The 26,727-nt window shown below is 34.5% G+C and overlaps 2 protein-coding genes across 2 annotated transcripts in view; both read left to right on the top strand.

Moving 5' to 3' along the window:
* The window catches only part of SmF (small ribonucleoprotein particle protein SmF), a 54,357-nt gene that overhangs the window by 7,696 nt on the left and 19,934 nt on the right, over positions 1-26,727 (top strand). The gene's annotated exons all lie outside the window — the stretch shown is intronic.
* Positions 10,335-11,108, top strand: LOC149374105 (uncharacterized). The gene has a single exon (XM_089594447.1). It carries the CDS (start codon positions 10,335-10,337, stop codon positions 11,106-11,108), a length of 774 nt encoding a protein of 257 aa, XP_089450573.1.

Below are 26,727 nucleotides of genomic sequence, written 5' to 3'. Positions count from 1 at the left end.
AGGAGAAATCAAAGGAATTCTGGACAGAGAAACGTGTGAGGCAAGGATGTCCACTGAGCCCAACGCTGTTTAATATATATCTAGTGGACTTAGAGGAGGAATTAAAGAGAGGGCAAGTGGGAGGATACAGAGTTGGTAATGAAAAAATATGGAGCGTGTCTTACGCGGATGATATAGTATTAATAGTAGATAGAGAAGAAAAATTAAAAGAGATGCTAAAAAGATTTAAGAGGTACACCTGTAAAAAAGAAATTGATTTTGAGTTGAAAAAAACAAAAAAACTTAGTATTTGAAAAAAGAAAAGGAAAAAATAGAAGATGGAAGGGGGGAAGTAAGGAATTGGAAGTATATGAAATAAGGTATTTATTAGGATATATACTACAAAAAAATGGGAGGAATGATAGACATATAGAAGAAAGAAAGAGGAAAGCAGTAATCGCTATGAAAAATGAATGGAGCGTAGGTGAAATAATATTCAAGAATAGCTACAATAGAAGAAGAAAATTATTTACAGCACTAGTGGATAGTATAGCGTTGTTTGGTGCGGAAGTATGGGGTTGGGAAAAAGAAGAAAGGCTGGAAAACCCTTTCCAAAGGGGATATATGAATTAGATATTAGGACTAGATAGCAATATGCCAAATTATATAATGAAGGAGAAGTGTAGATTAGAAAAGATGAGTACCAAAGTGCTTAGGAGAGCGTTAAAATTTAAAGAGAAAATTAGGGATTCAGACATAAAATTAGTTGAAGAATGTATAAGAAAAAAAGATAAGCACAAAGAAAGATGGAAAATAAGAAAAGAATAAAAAAAAAAGAGTGAAAATGCTACGCGAAGAAAATACAAAAGAAACAAGATTTACAAAATGGGTTGAATTTGAAAAAAAAGTAAGAGAAAAAATACTAAAGAACAAGGAAAGAAAAGAAAAAGAAAAGAAAAAGGAATAGATAAAGAATTCTCGATACAACAAGGTATATAAAGATATATAAACAGAGAAAGAACCAGGATATTTGAAAAATAATATGCCATTAAAAGTTAGGAAATTAGTAGTAAGATTTAGATGCAGAAATAAATGTAGGGGTAAAAAGTATTGGAAAGGAGAGGAGGATAAAAAGTGAGGATACAAAGAAAAAGGAGATGATAGGCACATTAAAGAATCGTAGATATACGGAAAATGAGGAAAAAATAAAGAAAATACTAAGCCATGATGCAAAAGAGATAGAGTTACTAAGACGTGTTATCCGAAAGAGGAAGAAAGCAGAAAATAAATTAAAGACAAGAAGAATGAAGAAAGTTTATAGTAACTAAGAGAAATGGATGAATTGCAGGACAAGGAAAAAGAGAAGAAAGAAAGAGTGCAGTGAAGAAAAAAGAATCAAAGAAATTAAAAGGACAAATTAAAGAAAGGAGATTGATAATTGACTAATAGAATTTTTTTTAATTTTTTGTTTTTTTGTTTGTTTTTTTTTTTTTAATTTTTTTTAAAATAATTTTCGAAGGTAATAAATTGATCTTGTTTAATTTTATACATGATTATATAATATAAAGGTAAAGTAAAATTAAAAGTATGTGCAAATAGAAATTAAGATATTACAAGAAAATATGAAAATCATTAAATTATTATGTAAAAAAAATGTTAAATGTGTAACGAAACCCCTCCAAACCCGAAAGGGGTTGAGTATGAAATAAATTAAAATAAAAAAAATAATAATACAACCTAAACTAAATAATATAATTATTAATAATACAAACTACGAAAATAATAGAGAACACAAGTTTAACATAAATATCAGTTTCTATGGTCTTAAAATTTTTTTTGTTCTTTCTATTTTCCTCTGCTATAAATAAACTTCACACGTACTTATTGATTTTTCATTGTTTTCAAGTTTAGATAAACATTTTTTTATTTTCTATACTATTAGGTGATTATTCGCATTCCGATTTTCTTATTTAATAAATTTTTCTAATTTTTAATTTTCAAGTTAATTTCTTTTTTTTTTTCCTAACAGTTTTTTTATTGTTTTGAAACTTCTTGTTCAAATTTTTTTGTACACTTAAGCGTTTTCATTTCTTTTTTTTCTGGTTTATTAACTAAAACCTACTGCTTTTTCAATGTTTTCTCTCTTTTTTTTTTTTTCTTTTTTAAGTAGTGTATCAAATTATTAACAACCGCCACGGATCGGTTTTCCTTAGCTGCTTCCTTTTTGATCTTTAACTTAAGATTGGTTACAGAAAATATATTTTTTAAAGGAGAATTATTTGATTATTAAGAATTATTAGTCTTCGGTGGAGATAAGAAGCAAGTTTTAAAGGCTGAAATACCAAATGAAAATATATTGTGAGTTTACTAATACCTATATTTTTCTTTTGACAATTTTTAGAGGTATTGATTGTGTTCAGTTTTTTTTCAATATTAGAATGACGAAAATTAATTATTGAAAAATATATCATTTTCTGCAAAGCTGATTTTTCTTTACATTGGATAGGATAAATCAATACAGATTGCATTGAGGTTAGATTTCAGATTATGTATATTTACCAGGTAACAATGCTCTTATTCACTTAACTACTAATCCTACAAACATATTTGAGTTTAATTTTACTATTAAAGATTAGACTGATGACACTCGCACGATTACTATAGTATAAAGCATGAAATCACAGTCGTTAAAAATAGAATTTGGTCTTGTCAAGTACTTGTCCCACTAATACTTAGTTTTTAAAAAAAGGATGCAGTAGTGGAACAGCAGTGATAAGCCTCGTCCCACTTCTACATGTGTTCTAGGTGTTTGCAGAAAATAAGGGTATACTAGGACAGGCTATATTTTATGACGAAGTAATTATTTTCAAGATCTAATTAAGAAAACTTGTTCTTGAGTGTCATATTATTACGTATAAATAGTTTGATCGTACGAAAAAAATTTTATTTTTTGTATATCATCTTGATAGTCAACTTTAGTGTCACATCTGAAATGGGCGAAATACCTCGTTTAAGACGTATGCGTAAAACGAGTGCCTGGACAGTTTGATAAAATATTTTTTTCGTTCTCCTTTGAACGTTTACCACAATTAATTTTGGGAGTCTTATCTAGCTAAGAAATAAAAAAATATTAGAAAATTTTTTAAGGATATTTTTTGACAAATGAATTTACCAGTTATGATTTTCTCCTTCTGTCCCACTACACCCTGCAATTTCTGCGTTGTCCCACTATACCCCATTTTACCTTAGATTATATTCTTATTTTTAATTGAAAGGTGCATCTGCGCATTTATTCAGTTCAGGAAGAAAACATAAAAATTGTTTGATAACATCAGATTGGAAATGTATAATTCAGACAAAAAAAACTACAGTTTTCGTTATTATAACAACAATATAAAAATGTATTTTATCAAAACGTAATATAAGAACACAGTTTTTCAAATACGTATACTGTATATAAGGATTAAATGCGAGCGGAACAAAATGAGTAGCTTCGTATGTATATTATAGTGTACTGGCAAACTGTGTGTGTGTTCACTTTCCTATATATATATGAAAGATATACACACACACACACACGCACTCTAGCCCACTAGTTGATGCCAGCAGCTCCTCCACCACGCGCGGAGGGGCCGTGCTTGGAGAAGAGAGAGGGTAACGGCCGACATGGCTTGTACTCAGTCCAAATTTCCTTTCTTTCTTCGCCAGACGTCCGAAAAATGTTTCAAGTCCTAATGAAATATTTATAATGGGAGAAACAAAATATCTCTGAGGGAAAGTGAATCTTTGCTTTATCGATAATTCTCTATAGATTGCACTAGGTTCTAAGTTACACTTTTTTGAAGTTATACTTCTATAAGTGTGTTATGACCGAGAGTGAATCAACGATTTCAGATTGGTAACCTTGAGAAAAAGTGTAATGGAAGTAGATTTTACATGATCCTCCCTCCTTTTCCACACCCTCCTTGCCATGTCGCGCCAGTCCTCTCCGCACAATACAACTTCATGCCACCTCAGCACACATTTTTAATTTCGGGAATTTTATTTCTTAAAAAAAGAAAAAAAATAAAGGATCCTAATGGTTTAAACCCGCCATCTTTTGCACACAAGCCAAGGCTCTCAATCTCTCTACTATAAATGGTCCGTATTCTGAGGATTCGATTCCTTCATGTTATCATGGTTCGTAACTTATTTTCTTAGTAAATCTTCATTTACTGTTTATTAATTTATTTAGTTTGCCTATAAGTTACATTAATTAATTAATAATTCATTTAATAAACTATTTTTTTAGCCACCTTTATTAAAAAATAAAAAAATTGTATATTTTATCAAAGCAGCTTTCTTATGTATCAATAATTATTTATTCACTTTTATAATAATAATCGTTTATACCGTTTTTTAATAGTCATTTAAAATTTTCAAAAATCAAAAAAAAAATTTTTATGTACTGTATAAATACTATAATTAATTTTTATTGTGCTTTAGTCTTTTAAAATTCTTTCATTCCTGATTAAGGTATGCTCACATATGTGCAGCAACGCTAGCCATTGTTTTTCCCACATGTATGCACTTATATACACACTTTTACTCATACTTGGACCCCTTCTTTTTTATGTTGTCAAAAAAATACAACTTGTGGATCTATTTGAAAATGTAATATGCTTATCTTAAACAAATCTTATATGCCAAAAAATTGCGATATTTCTACAGATCTTATAAATGCAATGTTTACGTGATTCTTTTATTATGCTACTGCAAAAACTATTGAGATTTTTAAAAGAAATCATACATATATATATACCTAAAAAGGTACAGTTTAACGAGCTACAATTTTTTTGGGTATTTCAGCTGAGATCTCAGGTGATATTCTCGCATGAGATAGTGACCCGAAAATCTAGATGACATACCACCTGGTAGTATGACTCTAAAGTTTGTAATGTTGCGTGCAACGAAAATAAACAAAATGTGCACAATGATGACTCAATCAATTTTTGGTTAGCCATTTTGTAGAGTATAATGATGGAGTAAAGAAAGGGCAAATGCGCACTTGCTTAAAGTACGACCGTGGCTTTTGGTTCGATCGTTTATCTTTCAACGGTGAACGCTTAAACAACTAACCGACAAAATGAGTCCAAAACTGAGTAAATTAAACTTTATTGCAAATCATCCACCGTTACGGCTGATAGTTTATGATTAAAATTGGCACAAACATTAAAATGGATGATAATACTTTATTTTTTAATAAAACGTATTCCAAAAAATTTCACATTAGCCCATTCTTTAACTTTAAAAACAAAATTATCTTAATGGTAGTTACAAAACTTTCAGAAAAATTTATTTAGTAGGCAATCCCAGCTATAAGTTTGAGCAGCGGCAGTGGCGGCGGAACCCTACTTTGCGACCATTTGGTTATCCGCAGAGAAGCGACACGGTGAACCAAGTTCCAATCGTATCATTGTAATGGCATCAAAGTCACGTTCTCCGTTTGGTCAAGAACCCGTAGCCATTTTAAGGGTTTTTTATCATCTTGACACTACACAACAGAAAGTTCTGTTGCGTAAATCCGATAAGACGCTAATCATGTACTTTTGCGAGTGTGCCTTAAACATTCTCGAAGGAAACGTTTCGCTAACTGTAGCACAAAAAACGGTTGCGTATACATGACAGCGTTCTCAAAAACTCGCTAACGCAAAAATTCATTCGTCGTCGAAGACAAAAAATCATCGTACAACAGGGAGAAAGTTTCTTACCTGCTTAATTGGGTCCGATCTTTGAAATGGTGTTGTCGGTGCTGTATCAGACATGAAGCATGCAAAAAAATTATTCTTTTACCTTAGAAAAGCACTCACCGAATACGAAACACATTCCTCAATGATGGTTTAAAGTCTGTGCAAACACTGGGTACAACGATGTGTCGGCTCGACGCAGAAATGAATGACATCTTAAATTTACCGTCTGTTGGTAAGCAAGAAAAATGGAAAATTAACCAACAAGCTTTTCAATGATATTTACACCTTACGAAATTGGACAGTGGAAGAAAACGACATGCTGACGCGATCACGAAAAACGCCTAAGTATCACAAGATAACGATCCCTCTGACTACGAAGTCGATGGGGACGAAAAAAAGCGTAAAGAAAAAGAAAGACAGGATGACGAGGTTATAGAAAGCATACCGAAAAAGCTGCAGTTATCGTACGACAATTGCGCGCTGCTGGTAACTTTGAGTGGGGCAATGATCATTACGTCATTGGTGGCGTTAGCATACCACAGTCGAACATTGTTGATCTGGTGAACGATGCCTTGAGGAACAGAAATAAACTCACACCAGTGAGGCGTGATCAGTTTGCAGGTACACTTCGTATGGAAAACATCCCACAAAAGTGTATCGGAAACGCCCAAGTATTAAAATTACTGATTAAGGACGACGTCGACAAATCAAAATCGACAAAATAAGAGTCCAATATCTACGTCGAATAAAGGGAGCTTCCTTAATAAAAGTGATACTGAATCAACGGCGTGGCCGAAAAATGAAAAAAAATTTTTTAAATTATGCTTTCATCACAACAAGTACGAACACGGTGTCGGTTGAGCGGAAAAGTAACCGAGGTAAGGAAACAAAAGTAAAACTCATGAAAAAAGGAAAAAACAGTACTCTCGACGCTTCAATCGACTTGCTACCGTTTGAGATGCATGTACCTGGATAAAAATTTTGCGGTCCTAAAACGAAGCTATCGAAGCGCATCAAGCACGGTGATGTGGATAGAAACCCCTTGGACGAATCATGTTGCCAGCACGATCTTCCCTACGCTACGGAGGAAAAGGGCGAACGTCTAAAAGCCGATTAGGTGCTGGCTGAATTTACTTTTTCGCGTATGCTTGCAGAAAAAACACTGTTAAATGAGCGAACAGTCACCCTTTTTATTCTATGCATTTTGACCCCCTTAACACTATAAGCAAGGGTGTATTACTTAAATCGTTGCCGTTCAATAGTTATTAACAAATTTTAGTAACAAATTAAAAAATCCAGTTTAAAAAAAAAAAATTGGTAACATTCTTTGGCTTATTTTAAACAAAAAACCAATTGGGATGTATATATCTCAACCCCATTGATTTTGAGTAAAAAATTCCTCAAGATCGAAAAAATGCATTTTTTACGATTTTCGACCACGTGTTACTTAGCTGCTATTGCATCGTTTTTGTACCTCCTACCTGTCTACGAATTGAATCTTCATATTATATGCGCAGATTGTATATAGATATAAAGTAGGCTATGAAAATGACTATTCGCAGATCAGCTATATTGCAGTCAAGCAACTGACGTTTATAAATCTTTTTTTATTCAAAAGTACGTGCTTTGAGGTAAAATTTAAGTCTAGGTGAGTTGAAAAAAATGCAATAGCAGCTGAGAAACACATGGTCGAAAATCGTAAAAAATGCATTTTTTCGATCTTGAAGAATATTTTACTCAAAATCTATGGAGTTCAGGTATATACATCCCAATTGGTTTTTTGTTCAAAATGAGCCAAAGAAAGTTACCAAATTTTTTTTAAAGCAAAATTGGATTTTTTAATTTGTTACAAAAATTTATTAATAACAATTGAACAGCAATGATTCAAGTTATCCACTCTTGCTTATGGTGTTCAGGGGGTCAAAATGCATGGAATAAAAAAGGGTGAATCTGTGGACTTCGATCGGCCACGCGCACATACGGCTAGAGCCGGACTAATTTGTGATGTTTTTTTCTAGCATCAAAAGAGCTAAAGGATCTTAGTCCTAAAAAAAAAAGATTAATTCATTTTACTTTGCAAAAACTTTACTACGATGCGGTGCGACCAACTACATACGTAGGTAGTAACTAACTCGCGAGTACTGTGAAAAGTAAATATTAGCGATCAAACGTTATTAGTTGGCTAGAGAGTTAAGATGCCTATAACTTCCATATACCAATAAGGAATCACTTTCCCAGAAGAAGCTATAACATACGTAACTTTGACGACGTGTTGGAAGCTAATTTCATGGATTTAAGAGCTTTAAAAACTTACAATGATGAGTATGCTCATGTTCTCGTTGTCATTGATGTCGTCAACAAATACGCTTGAGCGGAACCTATTAAGAATCCGTTTTACGAGAAAATGAAATTGTATACAGAGTAGCACGTAGCCCACAGACGAAGGCTGCAATAGCTGAACGTTTTACAAGAACTATTAAAAGAAAGAATATGGCGATACTTAACACACACAAACAATCGTCGCTTCTTAAACGTTCTTCCAAGTATAATAGAGGCATACAATCGTACAAAGCATACGTCAACAAAGATGGTGCCAGCCAACGTGACTTTACACAATGTGGCGCAGGTACATGAAAATATAAAGTAACGTTACAGCAGAAATATTTATAAAAATCCAAAGTATTATATCGGAGATTGAGTTCGTATTAGCAAGTCAAGAAGTGTCTTTGCCAAAGGTTACGAAAGCAGTTGTACTTTGAATTTGTTTAAAATTGAACGTATCTCTAACACGCTACAACCTCCAGTATATTTTCTCAGAGATTTGGTTGACGAAGACATTGACGGCTTCTTTTACAAGGAAGTGAAAAGTTGAGGTAAAGGACTTTCTAAAAAATATTCCGTCAGCTGGAGAGGGTATCCTGTGAAATTTGATTCCTGGGTAGAGAGTAATTATTTAAAAGATATAAAATGGAGGACGAATTTGACGTTCTGTTGACTAACAACAGTAGGTTGCAGTCTTACTCTGATAATACTACTACGCATTACGTGACGAGATTACCTCAAAAAATCAATTTTCTATGGTCGATGGAGTGTTGATATAACAGAGATTCAATTACCATTTACGTTTTAACATACGGTAAAAGATAGTGAAATAAAAACGTGTATAATGCATACCACGACTACACAACAATGTACAACAAGAGAACGTCCTGTAAACTCATGTTAGTAATTGCTTTCCTCTGGTCTATACGCAAATATCGAAGAAAAGGTATAAGAAATCAGTAGTTGTGATACCACGCGAGATCACGTAGTTTTCAGTTTGGAAAGAAAAAGTTACGTAGGGGCTAAGTTACGAAACAGTGAGCAGTAAAAACACGTGTCGCTTAATTTTATCCGAAAAATTATGTAAGATCTTAGGCTTTGAAAGTGCAACATGTCTTTTCTGGGAAAAAAACCAAATTTGATCCGTTTATCTAGCAAATCTTGCCAACGCTTTACCGTTGATGCTTGTAGGAGATGTGATGCCAGGATAATTGGCTTGGGCAGCTCCCTTCTGCAAGGTCGAATGTCCGGGAAGGAATTGGTAGTAAGGTGAGATTAACTTTATGACTCGTAGTATTTAAGTCTTTATTTAGGTATGCCTTTTCCTTACAACTGTCTTCGGCAACAGCTTAGCGTAGAGTGACTCGCGCAGGAGTCGCGTGGCGTAGTAACTATATTGTAACTAGACTAGACGTTCTAGGGAGTTTTTTATACACTCCCGCTTGGCCTACTCGGTCGGTACCCCTACACTACTCCCCCCAGTTATTCTAACAGTCTTTAATAGAATAAATACAACTTTGCTTAGGAAATGCATGTAAAGAACTATTGAGACGGGATTAGGTGTAAACATCAGTCTTGAGTCATGCAGTCACGAGAGTCAAAGTGACTAAATGCAGCGTTACGCGCTTTACAATAATAATAAATATTTATACGCATACAAAATTTGAAGAGGATACATTTTTAATATTCGGTTACGATAAGAACGCTACTTCATATAACATACTTGATTCGCATTATTATTGATTGTTACGCTTTTTTTAGGTTGATAAGTGCTCATTTTTTTATTTGAATAAGTTTTTTAAATTCTTATCGGTGGGTCAAGACGGGTGTTAGGCAACGAGAATGTAGCAGGAGCGGCGGGCAGCTGCAGGTCATCTGGGATGAAATGCGCTGGTTTGAGCAACTCCGTTGACACAACACGAGAGGATTCGTTAACCTCGATTTTGTAGTTTAAATCAGAAATCCAGTCGAGAACCTTATGTGGTCCTGAGTAGGGTCTTTCTAAAGATTTTTGAAAAAACATGTGAACAGGTACGTAGGTCTTTAAAGAAAAATGCCTTGGGTTTGCAGCGATGTTTAACAGGGACTGGCTTGATGTTACGCATATGCTCGCGGAATTCTTCCAAGAAATACTGCGGGTTGGCCGCGAAGTCGTCTTCGAGACAGGATTCGCCGGGTACGCTTAGCGTGGTATCGTACAAGAATTCGGCTGGGGAAGAGCCCGTGTCTAACCGCACGTGCGTCTTCATCCCTAGAAGAACTGGTGAAAGCTGGCGGACCCAATTCGCACCGGCGCTGTGGCACATGAAGGTTGCTTTCACGTTTCTGTGCCAGCGCTCGATTATGTCATCGGAAGCTGGATGGTACGGCGCAGTACGACAGCGCTTGGTACCTATCAACTTAACTGATCCACCTACTCTTATTATGGGCAATGTTCCTCTAGAGTTTTCATCAGAGATTACTGTGTTTGGTGTTGTCCTGGACAGTGAACTTACACTCAGAGCTCATTGCACTGCGGTTTCCAGGAAGTGCTTTGGCACATTATCGTGTCTTCAAAGATGCAGAGATTGTTTGCCGGTGGATACTCGGCTGCTGCTTGTCAAGCTGCTAGTTTTTCCTTATCTGGAGTACTGCGCGTCTCTTTTCTTCGGCATCTCTGGTGAAATGAGACGCAAGCTTGAACGATGCAAAAACGCTGCACTGCACTTTGTAGATGGTACGCCCAAGTGGCATCACATCACGCCTGTGTACAAAAAGTACTCAATTCTGAGTCTGGAAGGTAGAATTAAATATGTCACCATTTGTCTACTTGTCTCGGTCATACGCTATAAGGTCCCGGGGTACCTTGATGTCAACATCAATTTTCGAGCTGCTCGTGCTGAGTACTCTGAAAGGTCGTCTGTATCTGACCTTACAGTTCCCTGGGCCAGAACGGAGTCTTATAGATGCAGCTTTGCGGTGGGAGCGGCGAGATTGTGGAATAATCTACCAGTCAGGCTTCGGAAAAAGGCTGCTTCACCCAACTTCAAGATCGACCTCTTGCAATATTTGGAATCAATAGATTTGCGGCTCAATTGAGGGATGTGATATGACTATCAATTATTTTGTTTATTTACTGCACTTCAGTATTGAATTTTATCTTATTTTTATTCAAATTTTATGTTAAATTTATCTATACTTTTTTCTTCTCTTATCTTAATTACTAATATGCATTAGATTAGACACACAGCTTGAATCTCAAACAATGTAAGCGGGCCTGCGTGCCTACTATTTCCGCCAAATGTAAGGCAATGTATTAAGCTTTGGCTATTAAGGACCCTGAGTCCTTAGCCTCAATGAACTATTCAAATTCAAATTCAAACTTGAGCAGAGCATAAAAAATTTCCGATTCGAACTGGGATCCCTGGTCAGTCGTTAAAGTCTCTGAACGACCAAATCGAGACACCCAGTTGTCAAAGAAATCTCTAGAGATAGATGTTGCGGAAGTATCCTTCAAAGGAATCGCTTCCGGCCAACGAGAAAATCTGTCTATAATCGTCAATAAATATGAGTCGTGGAAAAGATTGAAAACACGCCGACGAAGAGGCTTTGGTATGTAAGGATGGAGGATATCGCCTGTCACGTCGCAACACACGCGGATGTGACCCTGCCCCCACTCAATGTATTTGAATTTCAGTGAATGTTTTTCGGGATCTTTCTGAAGCTCCGAAAGCTCGCTATCCGTTTTTTGAGCTTGCGCTAGTTCGAGGATATAAAATTCAACAGGGAGGCGGATTAAGTTGACCCGTGATAACGTGTCAGCAACTGTATTTTCTGAGCCTGCAACATGGACGATACGCGTTGTAAATTGCGAAATATAGCTAAGCTGACGGCTTTGACGATGAGCGGCCTTTTCGGCTTTTTGGAGAAAGGTGTAAATTTGCCGCTTATGATCGGTCAAAACGTAGAAATCTCTACCCTCCAGAGAATCTCTGAAGTATTTGATTGCTTTATGAATAGCGGTCAACTCGCGGTCATACGCGCTATATCGAGTTTGAGCCGGAGAAAATTTTTTAGAAAAAAAACCTAAGGGCTTCCATTCGTCATCTTGCCACTGCTCTAGAGCAGCACCTATAGCGAAATCAGACGCTTCGGTAACCAGATGTACTTGAGCGTCAACAGACGGATGACAAAGCAAGGCCGCGTTCGCCAGATCTTCCTTGACCTGATTGAATGCCGACTCAGCTTCGGGCGTCCAAGCTATTTCGCTTTTGTCATTTTTCTTGAAGCCGTGGATAAACGCGTTGAAAGAAGCTTATCGAGCAGCAGCATGAGGGACGCTGCGACGGTAGGTATTGATTAAGCCCAGAATTCGACATAATTCGACCACCGTCTTAGGCTTGGAAAAATCCAGGACAGTCTGAACCTTTTTTTGCGTGACTCGCGAACCATCTTTATTGATAACGTATCCAAGGAACTCGAGTTCGGATTTCATAAATTTACATTTGGCCAGGTTAAGACGCAGGCCGTACTGTCGAAGACGTTCGAAAACTAAATGTAAGTGTTTAATGTGCTCTTCAGGGCTCGATGAAAACACCAAGATATCATTGATATAAACGAAGACAAAGTCAAGACCAGACAAAGCGCGGTTGATGTACCTCTGAAAGGACTGACACGCGTTACGGAGACCGAAGGGGGTCACCAAATATTCGAATAAATCAAACGGTGTTGTAACGGCTGTTTAAGGGATGTCCTCAGGCGCCACTGGAATCTGGTGGTATGCTCTAAAAAAATATAATTTCGAAAAAAAGGTTTTTCCATGAAAAGCGATAGAAAAATCATGAATTAACACTGTATTAGCTAAGGTAACCTACCTTAAAAAAAATTATGGCGTACATACGGCATATATGGCAATAATTATGGCGGTAACTGTACGACTGTAACTAAGAAGTTACAGTCGTACAGTTTCAAGTTTGTGGGGTGCAAAGCTCGGACGCACATATATAACAGGCGTAGTGGAAAAAAAGCTCACCTCCTTGCCTACTACGACTGTTCTAAAGCAATCGGCGTCTTCACGTATACATCATTGCTGAAGTAGCCTAACCCTAGCTAGACGACTGACCCAGCGGGAAACCAGACGCTATATGAGGAAATCCAATCCAAATTTGCCTTAACGCGTCCCAAAAAAAATTTAATTTTTTTTTTAAGGCACACCTTTAAAATATATTTTTTCTTGTTCTATGAACCCTCAATAACAAAGGAAAAATCGTGTACATGAACTTAAGGCTTTGTGACACGGTTTTTTATGGCACAGAAGATTATAATATTTATTTTTTGGAAAATTCTGTAAGAGCAAGGACTTGTACTGCCTTATTAAACCAGCTTCTCGTTTTAATTCTGTACAACATCAAGTGTCTTTTTTGTCAGAAATCTGTCTTGATGATTTAACTAGACTTTATTCCACAACAGAACCCAATTATTAAAAAAGTGACGCTAATAATATAGCTTTCAACTGAAAAATATGCAAATAACTTCCATTGTATTCGAGTTAAAAAAAAACATTACTATGAAATTTGATGTTCATAGTTTATCATCTTACATTGAGTATTGAACATAACATCAAAAATATCATAACAAATCACTATACATTATAAATTATTCATTAATCAGACATCACAGTCATTTCCTTATAGTCCGGTAGTCAAAGCACGAAAAAATGGTGAGTAAGAAAATTTCTGCCACCTGTAAGGGAATCGTTTTAATCGTTTACAAATTTAGTCTAATTATTGGAAAAAACATTTTTGTTGAACAGAAGCATCAACTTTAATTGTTATTAAACAAACGTTACAAACAAATTAGTGTATTTTTTGATTGCTCAATAATTATTGAATTTTAAGACAAAAAAATATCTTCTTTTGTTTTACAGGTAGTCTGCTGTTATGATTTACAAATTGTTTATACACACATGGAAATATATATATATATATATATATATATATATATATATATATATTAATAATCAATAAGTACTTAAACTTTTACGTCTGTGAGTGGTAGGTAAGTAATGAATGACATGCATTAGTGCACCAACGGTCATGCCTGCAAAGAGTAAAAATATTAATACAATACTGATTTACAAATAATTTTTTTACAAAAATTTTTTCTAATTGATAAATTCAAACTTTATTAAAAAGCTGTAAAAAACGCTAATTTGTTTGTAACATTTTCCAAGAGCATCGTATCAAAATCAATTTTTTTTTAAATACGTAGAAAACTATTCATTTTTGTAAGAAATTAATTGTGTTTTACAATACCTAAAATTAATGAAGTTGTGAGCATTTATTTAATTGCAAAAATGATAGTTAAAAGAAGAAGTTGAAATTAAAACAAAAAAATTTTTTATAGCATTAACGTTCTTTATATTCTTGATAAAATGCCGTGGTAATTTTGTGTCTTACTTATTTTTACGCTTTGAGCGTACTAATGAATTTTTCAATTCACAATTTAACTGTGATGTCATTTATTAAAATAAACAAAAAGTTTGTGCACGGTTAAATATGCTTATAATACGTACTTATTACCAAGTTTTCAATCATTTTTATCAATAAATAAAAAGACTATCAATTCATACAAATTAATTTTCAAAACGAGAAATTTCACGCTTTTTTGCAACTTAACATTGCAAAAAACAAATTCGTGAATAATCAAAAAAATCTTAATCGATTAAAAATTTTATTACGTACAATTTTGCTTCAACACTTTTTTCAATCAGACAAACAGAAAAGAAGTTATGAGCCAAAATGTGAAAAAAATTCGATTAATTTTCACAATTTGTTAAATAACAATTAAAGCTGACGCTTTTGGTGGACAAAAATATTTTTTCCAATAATTAGACTAAATTTGTAAACGATTAAAACGATCTCCTTCCAGGTGGCAGAAATTTTCTTACTCACCATTTTATCGTGCTTCAACTACTGGACTATAAGGAAATGACTGTGATGTCTGATTAATGAATAATTTATAATGTATAGTGATTTATTATGATATTTTTGATGTTATTTTTAATATTAAATGTAAGATGATAAACTATCAACTTAAAATTTCATAGTAATATATTTTTTAACTCAAATTCAATGGAAGTTATTTGCATATTTTTCAGTTGAAAGCTATATTATTAGCGTCACTTTTTTAATAATTGGGTTCTGTTGTGGAATAAAGTCTAGTTAAATCATCAAGACAGATTACTGACAAAAAAGACACTTGATGTTGTACAGAATTAAAACGAGAAGCTGGTTTAATAAGGCAGTACAAGTCGTTGCTCTTACAGAATTTTCCAAAAAATAAACGTTATAGTCTTTTGTGCCATTAAAAACCATGTCACAAAGCCTAAAGTTCATGTACACGATTTTTCTTATGTTATTGAGGGTTCATAGAACAAGAAAAAATATATTTCAAAGGTGTGCCTTGAAAAAAAAATTAAATTTTTTTTAGGACGCGTTAAGGCAAATTTGAATTTTATTTCCTCGTACACGTGATAGAAGCAGCGTAGCCGAGATACACTCTTCTGATTAAATGTAAGTGCCGACCACAGCACCTTTTCGCCCTATTTCAATGGTACTCTAAGTCCAGTTCATTTCCCAGGCCATGAAGTGCAAGCTTGGACCTAAAATTAATAACACCCTAGTTACGTTTTCCCGACGTAACAGTAGACTCAGCTATCTCAGACAGTGACACACGAATACTAGTAAAAAATTAAACGTTCTGAAAATCAACAACATTTTTATCTTAATGTGTGATATTATGATGCTTCCGTACAAGGACAAAAATTGATCGTGATCGCGTTTTTATCGTATTGGAAGAATAACATCAAAATCGGTCCCACATTTTCCTAGATATAGTATTTTTATTGCACCGTGGATTTAAGGCTGTGAATTCACTTTTATGCGTTCGCCCGCCTGAGTCTAGCGAGCACTGTAGAGAAGCTTCCTCCACTATGCATTCTTTCCTCTTTGCTGGCTCGCCTTAGAGGGGGCGCAAAGCCCTAAAATTGCCCCATTTTGTAACGCGTTTTTCAAAGGCTTGCTGACATTATAAGTATTTATAATAATAATGGTGTAGACAAACATCTGCAGAATACATATCACTTTGTAAAATTTGAATTTTGACCCTTTTTCGGTATTTCTCTGCCATTCACAAAACACCTTTTTTTACTTTTTTTTAAAATGTAGCTAAAACTTTTTTTTTAATTTTAACCAAGTATGTATCTGAGCTAGGTATTTATCTAAGGTTTAAGTCCCAAAAAAAGTTTCCAGGACCATTAGAAGCCCTGTGAAAAAATGTCGACAAATGACCATTTTTGGTGGTTTTTATTTTTTTGTGGAAAAAATTGTGGACTGATTTGGGATTCATAAAAACTTACTTTTTTCGTCTTTTCGAGCGCTATTTTAGGCTATTTTTCGTTTTTGGCGAGTTTTACGGCCTTTTTCGACGTTTTTTCATATCAGTTCCGTGAAAATTTGCTTTCCAAAAATATATCCAGGTATTTATATTGTGACGTTCTCGTTATTATTTGCGACCAAATACCGAGGAGAAAATCACGTTGTTGACTATACAGGAGTCGTGGGTTCACGGTACTTACCTAGACCATAACATTCTATCTAATGCATGAATAAAACTAAGAATTATCTCCAGCCCTTCTAATGCCCCATGTAGAGATAAAAAGATAGGAACTATGGAAAATTTAGATGTTTGTCAATACTCAATATATTACGAGTATATCAAACATCTAAAGGAAAGGTAATAGGATCCCTTACCCGCAAACTTATAAATTATCTTATGGTGGCTAACGTTACAACTTCGTGGAAGGTGTCATAGTACATATAAATAGTTTTCCAACGCAATGAATATGCGAAATAACGTGTAAATCGAAAATATCATGTATTCAATCAAGTTTTATACACAGGAGCGCGTGGCTCGAATTACATAAACGGCATAAGACGCTCGTTCGCATGAAAACTTATTGAAGTGTTTGAACAATCGTAAAGTTCAATACGCTATTCTTAAAACAAATAAATTAATTGAAAATCGTTAGAAAAGAATTATCAAAAGAATGATTCAATAATTAATGAATAACAAGAATATAAAAAATAGCTGGCGTAATGTTTACGCGAAAGGCTCGGACACAATGCCTCACCAAGCACGTCGCTATAGGCCAGTGTTGTGAGATCAGTCTAGAAGCCCAAGAAGCAAGGTACTTTGACCTGCTAGGCAGATAATCTAGATGAGCGCTGTGTTGTACTAGATCAAGGTGCGACGCGCGCTTCGATCCAGGCCGATCAGGTGGCCTAAACTTAAACCTAACCGCGAGATATACTGGCTCATCGTTGCAGAAAATAGATGCAAGAAATGAAAGATTTAAGTACTTTATTCTGTACACGTATGGCAGTAAGTTAAGTTTGATGTACGAAGGAGAAATATGATCGCTTTTCCGAACGCCTGTTACAAACCGGATAGCGGCGTTCATACTTCTACTCAGTTTTAACGCAAGCTCATTAGAGAGTTCACTAAACAGTCCAGAGCAATAATCAAAATATGGCAAGATTAACGCCTTGACTAAAGTGAGTTTGCAGGGAAGCATCAACGAGTTGCCACACCGTCGGAGACGGTACATAGCAGCTGAGCACTTTCTCGTAATGATACCGCACTCAGTTCTGGAGATAAGCGTCGAGTCGAGCGTAATTCCCAAAATCTTTAACGTATCGGTAACCTGAACGATGCTATTGTTTAGTAAAATATCAGGGATTGAAGTTAAAGAGAACTTGGACATAAAATGCCTAGAACCGAGCCACATAGCACCAGTCTTGTCAGTATTTATGAGGAGACGATTTAATCGTGCCCAGTTGGCAATGCTGTTAAGGTCCTCATTGCAACAACATAAGGTTTCATCGAGTCGTGGACGTACATAGCAACACCACCACCACCGCGATCTATGCGATCATGCCTCAATAGAGCATAGTGAGGAATGCTATACCATGCCGAGTCATGGTGTTGCTTTAGAAAAGATTCGCTGATTCCTAGAACATGCACTCCAAAAGTAGATATAAATTCTTTTAAGTAATATATATATATATATATATATATATATATATATATATATATATATATATATATATATATAACATATATATATAAGTCGCGGATTTTTAGCAGCATTAGTTTTTACTTCCAGTTCTGAGCATGCTGCTGTGAGCTGATTTTGTATAACATTGCAGTCAAGTGAACCACCTTTAAGTATAATCGCGCTATTACCAGTGTAAATTACCCTACTGACGCATATTTTCAGTTGCGATGGAATAATTGCTTTTTTACCGCCTCGTGAGTAGATTTCGACGTTGGGAAAGTAGCTTTAGCATTATCACGCGGACCGATAGTAACGGGATCGCATTTCTGCACGATATACGGCTTACTGCGACTAAGTACAACTTTTTGATCAACACGGGTAGAAGTGACATTTGAATACGTTCGGTTATTGTGGCTTACACCAGCTGACATGACCTCACTCACTTTAGCAGAAGCGTTTTCTATACTTTTAATCGCTTGGTCTGCGACTTTGGAGCAAGCCTCACTCGCTTTCAAAGAGACGCTTTCAATATCTTTACGCACTTTATCGACAGTATTCGAGAACGCTTCAGTTGCTTTATCGATTTTTTTACTCGCTTGCGTAACGCATTTTGAGAGACCAACACTGGCACTCTCGATTTTCTTACATACACTTTGCATGGAATCAACACAAGAGCCACACGTGCGCTCAACTTGCATAAATAAGCATTCATAATTTTGGTCAAGACATTACTAAAACAAGAAATCGTCTTGCGTAGTTGGCCCTTGATAGTTGTACTTTTTTCGTTTTTAAGAGCATCGATCATAAAATCGCGGTGAGTGTTCGCTTGACTTATCATTTTCAAAACATCGTCGCGTGAGAGTAGAGGCGAAGAGTTAATCGCAGCATGAAACTCACTCTCACTTCCCCCACTATCGTCTCCCATCACTTAGAATTACACAAACACTTGCACAGCAGCAAAAAGCGAAGTCCTCAATTACAGCTCATCGGTGCGCACGAGCGATGGTGTTTTGGATTAGGCTTCGTTTTGGTTGAGACTGCGCATTGGCCACAATGATGATGGCTGAATTGGCGTCGGCGATTCTTGCAAAGAATTCCAACACTTTGTTACGACTCCTGGCTCTAATATCTAGAGCCACGCTGTTTAATGCTCACAAACTTGAGCCAGCAGGAGTCATAATTTACTGGAACAGTACAAACTCAAAAAACCGATGTAAGTTTTATGATATAACGTGATAAGTAGGAGCAGAAACTACATGCGTGCGAACACTTACTAGTCCTCCAGAGTGAGGGAGAGACAAAAGAAGGAAGAACCATGGAAATTTCAGAAACATACCTTTTTTTTATAAGTATTCATTTCAAAAAACTCAATTACATGAAATACCTCAAATATGAAATAGTACTGGATAAAAACGGAGTATGTACAACATAGCTACGGTGATATAAAATGGTCCCACTAAATTTCTACTTAAAGTTGCTTGTATAAAAATATTTTTTTAACATATTTATGTGTGCAGAGATTAATTTATACAAATAGTTCATAAATTCACCAAACGAAAAAATTTGCTTAAAAAATACAGTTTTATGATTTGTATCTATGATGATCTTTTCATTTCCTATCTTTGATTGAACTTCTTTGTCGTATAATTCTCAGCAATTTCTTCTTTAAGCTAATTAGAAATTAAATTACTTTTCCCAAAAAATTTTTTAGATAAAATACTCAGTAGTTAAACGCAATGAAAATCTCAAATGTGTCATTTATTTAACTAGCTTTTATCATTATGTCTTTTTTCTGTATTGATAAAATTCAAACATTTCAAATTGCAGTCATTTGATGACTAAGTCATTCTCACAATAAATAATTAATTGTTACGAAAATACGTACGAAAATCGTGAAAGCAAATAACAAGTTAATTAAAAAATTGTTTTTATTAAATAATTTCATAAATACTACTACTTGAAAAATTAATATTTAATGTATGATTATTAAATACACAAATCGCTTGTTAAAGGAGGTTTACGTTTGAGGCTTGTTATTCGTTTAGGGGTTATGGGTTCAATTCCCGGTGAGTGCAAATTGTTTCAAAAACTTTTATCACTGGTAAAAGTTCCTATGCAACTCCGGCTGTTTCGGGGCGGGTTTTTGTGTGAAATATTCCTTTAGTTAGTTCAGGATTTTTTTCTTTGCCCCACAGGTCTTCAACCCTGGGTAAATGCAAAACAGTGTTATGGCTGTAGGTAGGGATTTAGACCAAGAAACGAAGACCTGAAGTCTGGAAATTTCTTTTACCTCGAATTTTTTATTTGTTATGTATTTGAGTGTGCTGATCATGGAAAAAATAGGAAAAAAATTCTTAGTATCGTAGTGCGTATGCACATATCATATATCAATATAGATGCAATATCATCTTCTCAGCCGTTTCTCTCAAAATTTTACGCTGAACAAAATTGAACTAATAGTGCTACGTAATGCATTTTTTCCGCTCTTTCGATTAATGTAAGCCGTTTTTTGATAAGCATTACCGTTTTCGAAATATAGGCATTTTCGAAAAAAACTACATGAAAACGCTTTTTTTGCAATGAACTACAATACAATACAAGAAATTTTTTAACCATTTTTTTGTATTAAGCGCACTCGAAAACATAAAATATCAATTCGAGGTGAAAGAAATTTTCGGACTTCAGGCCTTCCTTCTTTCGTCTAATAAGCGGGTCCGATGCCAGACATCGCGTCAGACAGAGATCGCCATCCTTACCTGTGAGAAGTGGTCCCTGAAACAGAGGGCTTTTCCGGAGATACTAATTAGTCTAGATCCAATGCTTTGGCTTAACCATCGAGGAGTGGATGTCCTGAATTACGGGTCTTCTTCGGGGAAATGCTACACAGTGGTGAGTGGACCCGATGCACCATTGGAGCAGAAAGTGTCAGCTTAACTGGCAAGGTGTTCCACCGCAGATATTCCCTTTGTACCCACGGTATAATATATGTATGATATAAATTATGGGATGGGCAAATAGTTGCGGCAATACATCCTCACACATAGGTAGTAAGTGGGTGACCCTGGTGACTAGGCTAATAAGCTGTCGTGGAAACCTGGTTAAGAAGAAAAAAAAAAAAACGTGATCCAGTTAACTTTTTGATCTGAAAGAAATCATAATTTATGATAAATGATAAGTATTTAAGTACTAAAAAATTCCAAGGTTGTAATTACAAATATTGCCCAATGCGGTAAGAAAATTTAATGCACATGCGTCAATTTACTGCTGCTACAAATGTTTGTTTTCTGCAGGTAATTTTAAACCTCTAAACTCTCAGTGAGGGATTAATTCTGATCTTGTGTGGACCAGTTCTCAGCTGAAGTGACAATTACTACTAAATATTTATTTATTACTTTGGTATGTTTGTTTTTTCTTTGCAGAACTTATTAATAAAGAACAGTACAGAGCAAATTTACTACATTAGTATCACTACATTATTTATTGTGAAAATGAGAACAGAGAGCAAAAATGATTTTTCCATGCCTGATACGAAAAATATTTATGCGTAAGGTAACACAATTTAACGAAAAATTAGTATTTTTCTATTGAATAACGATTTATAGTGGATGCGTTCAACACTGAAATTACTAGCAAGCATAATTTTCTAAATAAAAAACTTGTATATTTTTGTTCCTACACTTTATAATAATGCTTAAATGTAACAACTCAAAAAATAGAAAGAAAGCTTGTTTATTAACTGATTAAGCTGTAATTAACACATTTTACTGCTAAGGTCTTTAAGTTTTAATAAAAAATTATTGAGTATCATTTGCTGGCTATTAACTATCGATTGAATATAAGCTTCCTTGTCCAGTGCACTAAAACTGACCGTCGCGCCAGTGTAGGAGGAGTGGCGGACTCGTGTGGCGTGGCGGCGCGGTGTGGAGAACGTGACTTCACAGACACTGAACGGGCGACTTCAAAATCAATTTTCAAGTTTAATCTGGCACTCTCTGCGTCAGTGATGCATCGGATCTACTTGCTTCTGTGTAGCCTTTTCTTGGAGAAGACTCCATATCTCAAAAGCGTCCACTCCTTGCTGGTTAAGCCGGCGCTCTCTGTCAAAATATTGGATCAATTTTTTTTTTCGTTGGTTTTTTTCGCTTCACTCTTTTCAGGCTCGTAAAATAGTAGAACTATCGAATACAGATCAATCTGTGCAAATCTGATGTTGAAAAATAAAAAAAAATAGATTTTCAATTCGTAAAAAAACGATAAAAAAGCGTTTTTGTAAAAAGCCTAAATCTTTGCGAAAAAAAATTTTTTTTCATGAAACTTGGTAAAGTGTAGCTCTTACCTGACTTCAGAGCCACATTTTTTGAAAAATTTAACAATCATTAAGACTTTTTGAAATAATTTAATTTTTCGAAAATCACGCTTTTTAAAAGCTTTATACGAGTATACCATAGACGCTTACATCTTTAGTTTATTAAAATGTTAAATACCATAGTTGGTAACCTGATGGTTTTACATAAGGAATAGATGTTAAAAACAATTACAAAATTTTTTCTATTGTTTCAACAAGCGAGAAAGCCGAAAAACGCAAAAAAATTAAAATGCATGAAAATACATGTTGCAACATTAAAAATTGGATGAAAAATAAAAATTAATAGACATTAGTATGTTTTTTGTTGTACGCCAAGTCCGATTGCAAAATTTCAAAATTGCGGCCTATTGGACAATTGTTAATAAAATATTTCGATTGTGTAGAACGTATGTCACGGGCATGGCATTGATATATACGTTTTTGGAATCAGTGAAGAATAACATTACCCTTACTACCTGAAAAACTGGACTTATTAAATAAACAAATAAAAAAGTTACTAACAAAAAACCGTAAAAACAAGACCATATTTTTTGTAATTTTCAATTTAGACACAAACAGTTTAGTGCAATCGATTACGCTTATTTTTACATGAATTAAAGTCGCTATAGAATAAATGGAGGCCGAGATACAATACTTTCAGTTTTTAACGCATTCTGGCCGTTACATTCGATTTTTAGATTTCGAACCGGCACAAAAAAAAGATTCTATGTATCATACAAAATTTTTTTTTATAGAGGTCATTTTTTTTGCATGTAGTGACTAATTCAAGTAGTGTAGCATAGCGCGCAAGCCGTGTTATTTAAGCAGCTGCAGCCAGCGATGCATCTGCATGAGCAGTAGCTCGAAAAGCGCTTTAGTGGAGCCTTCCAGCGTTGTGCCTGGATTCATAGTAGCCCAATTAGCACTTTTCGAGCTTTCAAGTTGAAAATTACAAAAAATACGGTCTTGTACTTTCGATTTTTTTTCAAAAACTTTTTTATTTGTTCATTTAATAAGTCCAGTTTCTTAGGTAGTAAAGATAATGTTATTCCTCACTGATTCCAAAAAGTTATATATCGATGCCATGCCCGTGACACATGTTCTACACAATCGAAATATTTAATTAACAATTGTCGAATAGGCCGCCATTTCGGAATTTCGCGATCGGACTTAGCGTATGATAAAAAATATACTAATGTCTATTAGGCTTTTATTTTTCATTCAATTTTTCATTAATTAGTTTTAACACTTATTCCTTATTTAAAATCATCAGGTTAACAACTATTGTATTCAACATTTTCCAAAACCAAAACTTTCCGAGATATTTAATAAAAACTGAAAAAAGCCTTTTTTAAAGTTATTTTGCGATAAAAAACAATGCCACGTATCTCCGTCAAAGTCGACGATTATAGTGAGTTATGCATCGTATTTTTCTTCGAATTTAAAGCTAAATATCTTATTGTTATGAAGGACCACCACTTTTCTAGATTTTTTTTGCTCTGGTGCCCTGACTATATCTACCTGACCATTCTTTATATTTTTATTAGAACTATTTCTTTAAAACACATCATAACACTCAAGATACATGATAATTTGAAGGCTTCATGTGCAGTTAATGCTATGGCACCGTACATACAATAAAAGGATATTTTTACACATCTATGCGCGTGAATGGCTCTCTCACCCCAGTCTTTCTAGTCCCACACACCATTACTGCCAGCGAAGGAGTGGGCCCCAAGTATGCTTCGCTTGCCATTGGGTTTCCAAGTAATAGGAAGTTTATTCTCGTTAACTTCATACGCTGGTTTTTTCTTTGTAATATGAGCAATCTATTGCAAAATTTGGTTTAATTAAATATATTTTTAACTAATAGAGACTCTGAATTAAAAAAAGTTGTACTAATGTACCCAAAATCGTCCGCCCTTTTGATAACAGAAACTGAATGTATATTTTACTTACCAATGCACGAAGAAATAATAATTTTTGAGAAAATTTTAAAATATACCTTAAGACACCTAGTTTTCTATAGTCTACATAAACAGCGTTCATATACCTTATTTACAAAAAACATAAAATTAAGTTAACGGTGCAGTCAATTTCGCTTTCTGTAGATGAAATTTAAAAAAAAATCAACAAAATTTTTTTACTATTTATTTTGTTTCATAATTTTCCAAGAGTATCATATTAAAGTAAAATGTACTAACTCTAATCTAGTTGGCGGTATTCACTTGCCTCCCATTTGTTTAGCATACGAGAGTCTAGTGATTTTGTTAATGTTCGTACAAATATTGGGGGAAGTATCTTGTAGTATTCTTTTCCTATGGTATTTGTACCTGCAGAACGGAATCACAGTAATTTTTACCGTAAAAGCAACGATAGTTCTGTGATAATTTGTCGTTACTTGAATTTTTAGCGCAGTGGTATATGAATTTTAACCGTAGTTTATGGTAATTCTTACGGTAACTGTGAAATTTATCCAAAATTCACTATAATTATTACTGTACAGCAACGGTCGAATTTCTTCTGAATGAGCATATAGCTATATGCTACAGGGTCATGTGAGCCAGAGGGAGGAGCTGACCCGATGTCTACTGAGAGAACGAGATATACGTAACATCTGTAGTACAGAAATCGGTATACGTATGGATAAAAGTAAGCGTATTTTTTAAGGATAGCTTCAAGCAAAAGAGGACTGCATCATGTTTCCAACAATACGTTAAGTAACAATTTTATTAATGCAAATATCTGCACAAATTTAAAATTAACTGGTCGCGTACCCGGCCTTCTCCTCTGGCCCACGTAACCATGCAGCCTATAGGTGTATGCTCTTTCAAGAGAAATTATACCGTTGTCATACAATAAAAATTATAGTAAATTAGGAATAAATTTTACAATTACCGTAAACTACAGTAAAAATTCATGTACCACTGCAGTAAAAATTTACGTAATGACAAAGTATCTCAGGATTACCGTTACTTTTACAGTGAAAATTTTTGTGATCCTTCTCTGCGTGTAGTTACTGGTATTCAATAAGCGTTAATTCAGTACGTTGTTTACAATTTCTTTTTATAACGTTTTTATTATTTTTATCAAAGCTACATAAAATTCATGGAGCAATGTTTCGTATCACTCACAAAAGCCTTTGTGAAATAACTATACTCTGGCTTTCATTCGCTCTTAAGCTGTGCTATCTATTGCTTAACAATTTCAATAAGATTTGTTTAACAACCTCATACACTGATTTCAATTGTTTCTATGACGTTTTTATTAAATTTTTTACTTGTGACCCACTTTTTTAAATAATTCGTAAAATAACTTTTACTTACTTTCATTGGAAGCGTCTTTTTTATGTGTTTATGATCCTATATTCCTCATTTACATAGTCACTCTCATTGCCGACGGAAATTTCTTCATCTATAATCAATTTGCTGTCGTCAAGCTTTGGAGGATGGAAAAATAAACGTGAGTGATTCTTTGAGTAAGTGTTTGCTAAAAATTACGAAATTACATTTACATAAAATTTAACATTCAGAGATCTTAAACATGGAAAAATATTTCATCTCAAGCTATCCTCTAAACGACATTCTTTAATAATCCTCGTAACAGAAAAATTAAGTATATAATGTATATACATATATCTGCCTTCCAACGAAAAAGGTATAAGCGCAGTTAGAGTCAGACTGTAAAAATCAGCGAAAACTGTTTGTCTACATAAACCAGTCAAATATTTGAGTTTTTCAATCCGGAAAAACTGATTCTATAATAATTTATGTATGCTCTTATGATATATTGTACAAGAAAAACCATTTTCTAGCCTTAACAGTAGAAAATCGCACTCACCCTTCCAACTCTACACTCTTTTCATCTTAAGAAAAAGGTAAATGCACTTACGGCTTTTATAGTTCTACAGAGTCTAAAATCTCACTGAGATTACTACGAAAAAAGGGTAATTTCTAGTTTAGAATTATTGTAATAAGTTAGTAATTATGTACCGATGGTACATGCGGTATCCAAGCTCATGATGTATCGAACAAAAGAGAAAGGTAAGTGCAGCCTGCTGCAGTTACTTTTTTTCGGTTTTAAGTTAAAGCCGACGCTCATTGACATTCCTACCCCAAAAAATAGTAAGAACGCTTACGCTGCTGTCTAGAGGCAGTTTCCTAATGTCGTATAACTTACTATTTTTTTTAGATACTTGTCTTAACTTTTTTGTTGATTGATGTTTAATAATTTATACTAAAAAACAAATAGTA

The sequence above is a fragment of the Copidosoma floridanum genome, unplaced genomic scaffold (assembly GCF_036245765.1).
Source record: "Copidosoma floridanum isolate Cflo_tuat_1 unplaced genomic scaffold, Cflo_Japanese_pri ptg000021l, whole genome shotgun sequence".
NCBI classification, from domain to species: domain Eukaryota; kingdom Metazoa; phylum Arthropoda; class Insecta; order Hymenoptera; family Encyrtidae; genus Copidosoma; species Copidosoma floridanum.
Note: the sequence above shows the minus strand (reverse complement) of the source record. Positions and strands in the feature narration are given on the sequence as shown.

Coding starts and splice junctions, on each gene's coding strand:
- LOC149374105 (XM_089594447.1), top strand. CDS start 10,335: ATGAAGGTTGCTTTCACGTTTCTGTGCCAGCGCTCGATTATGTCATCG.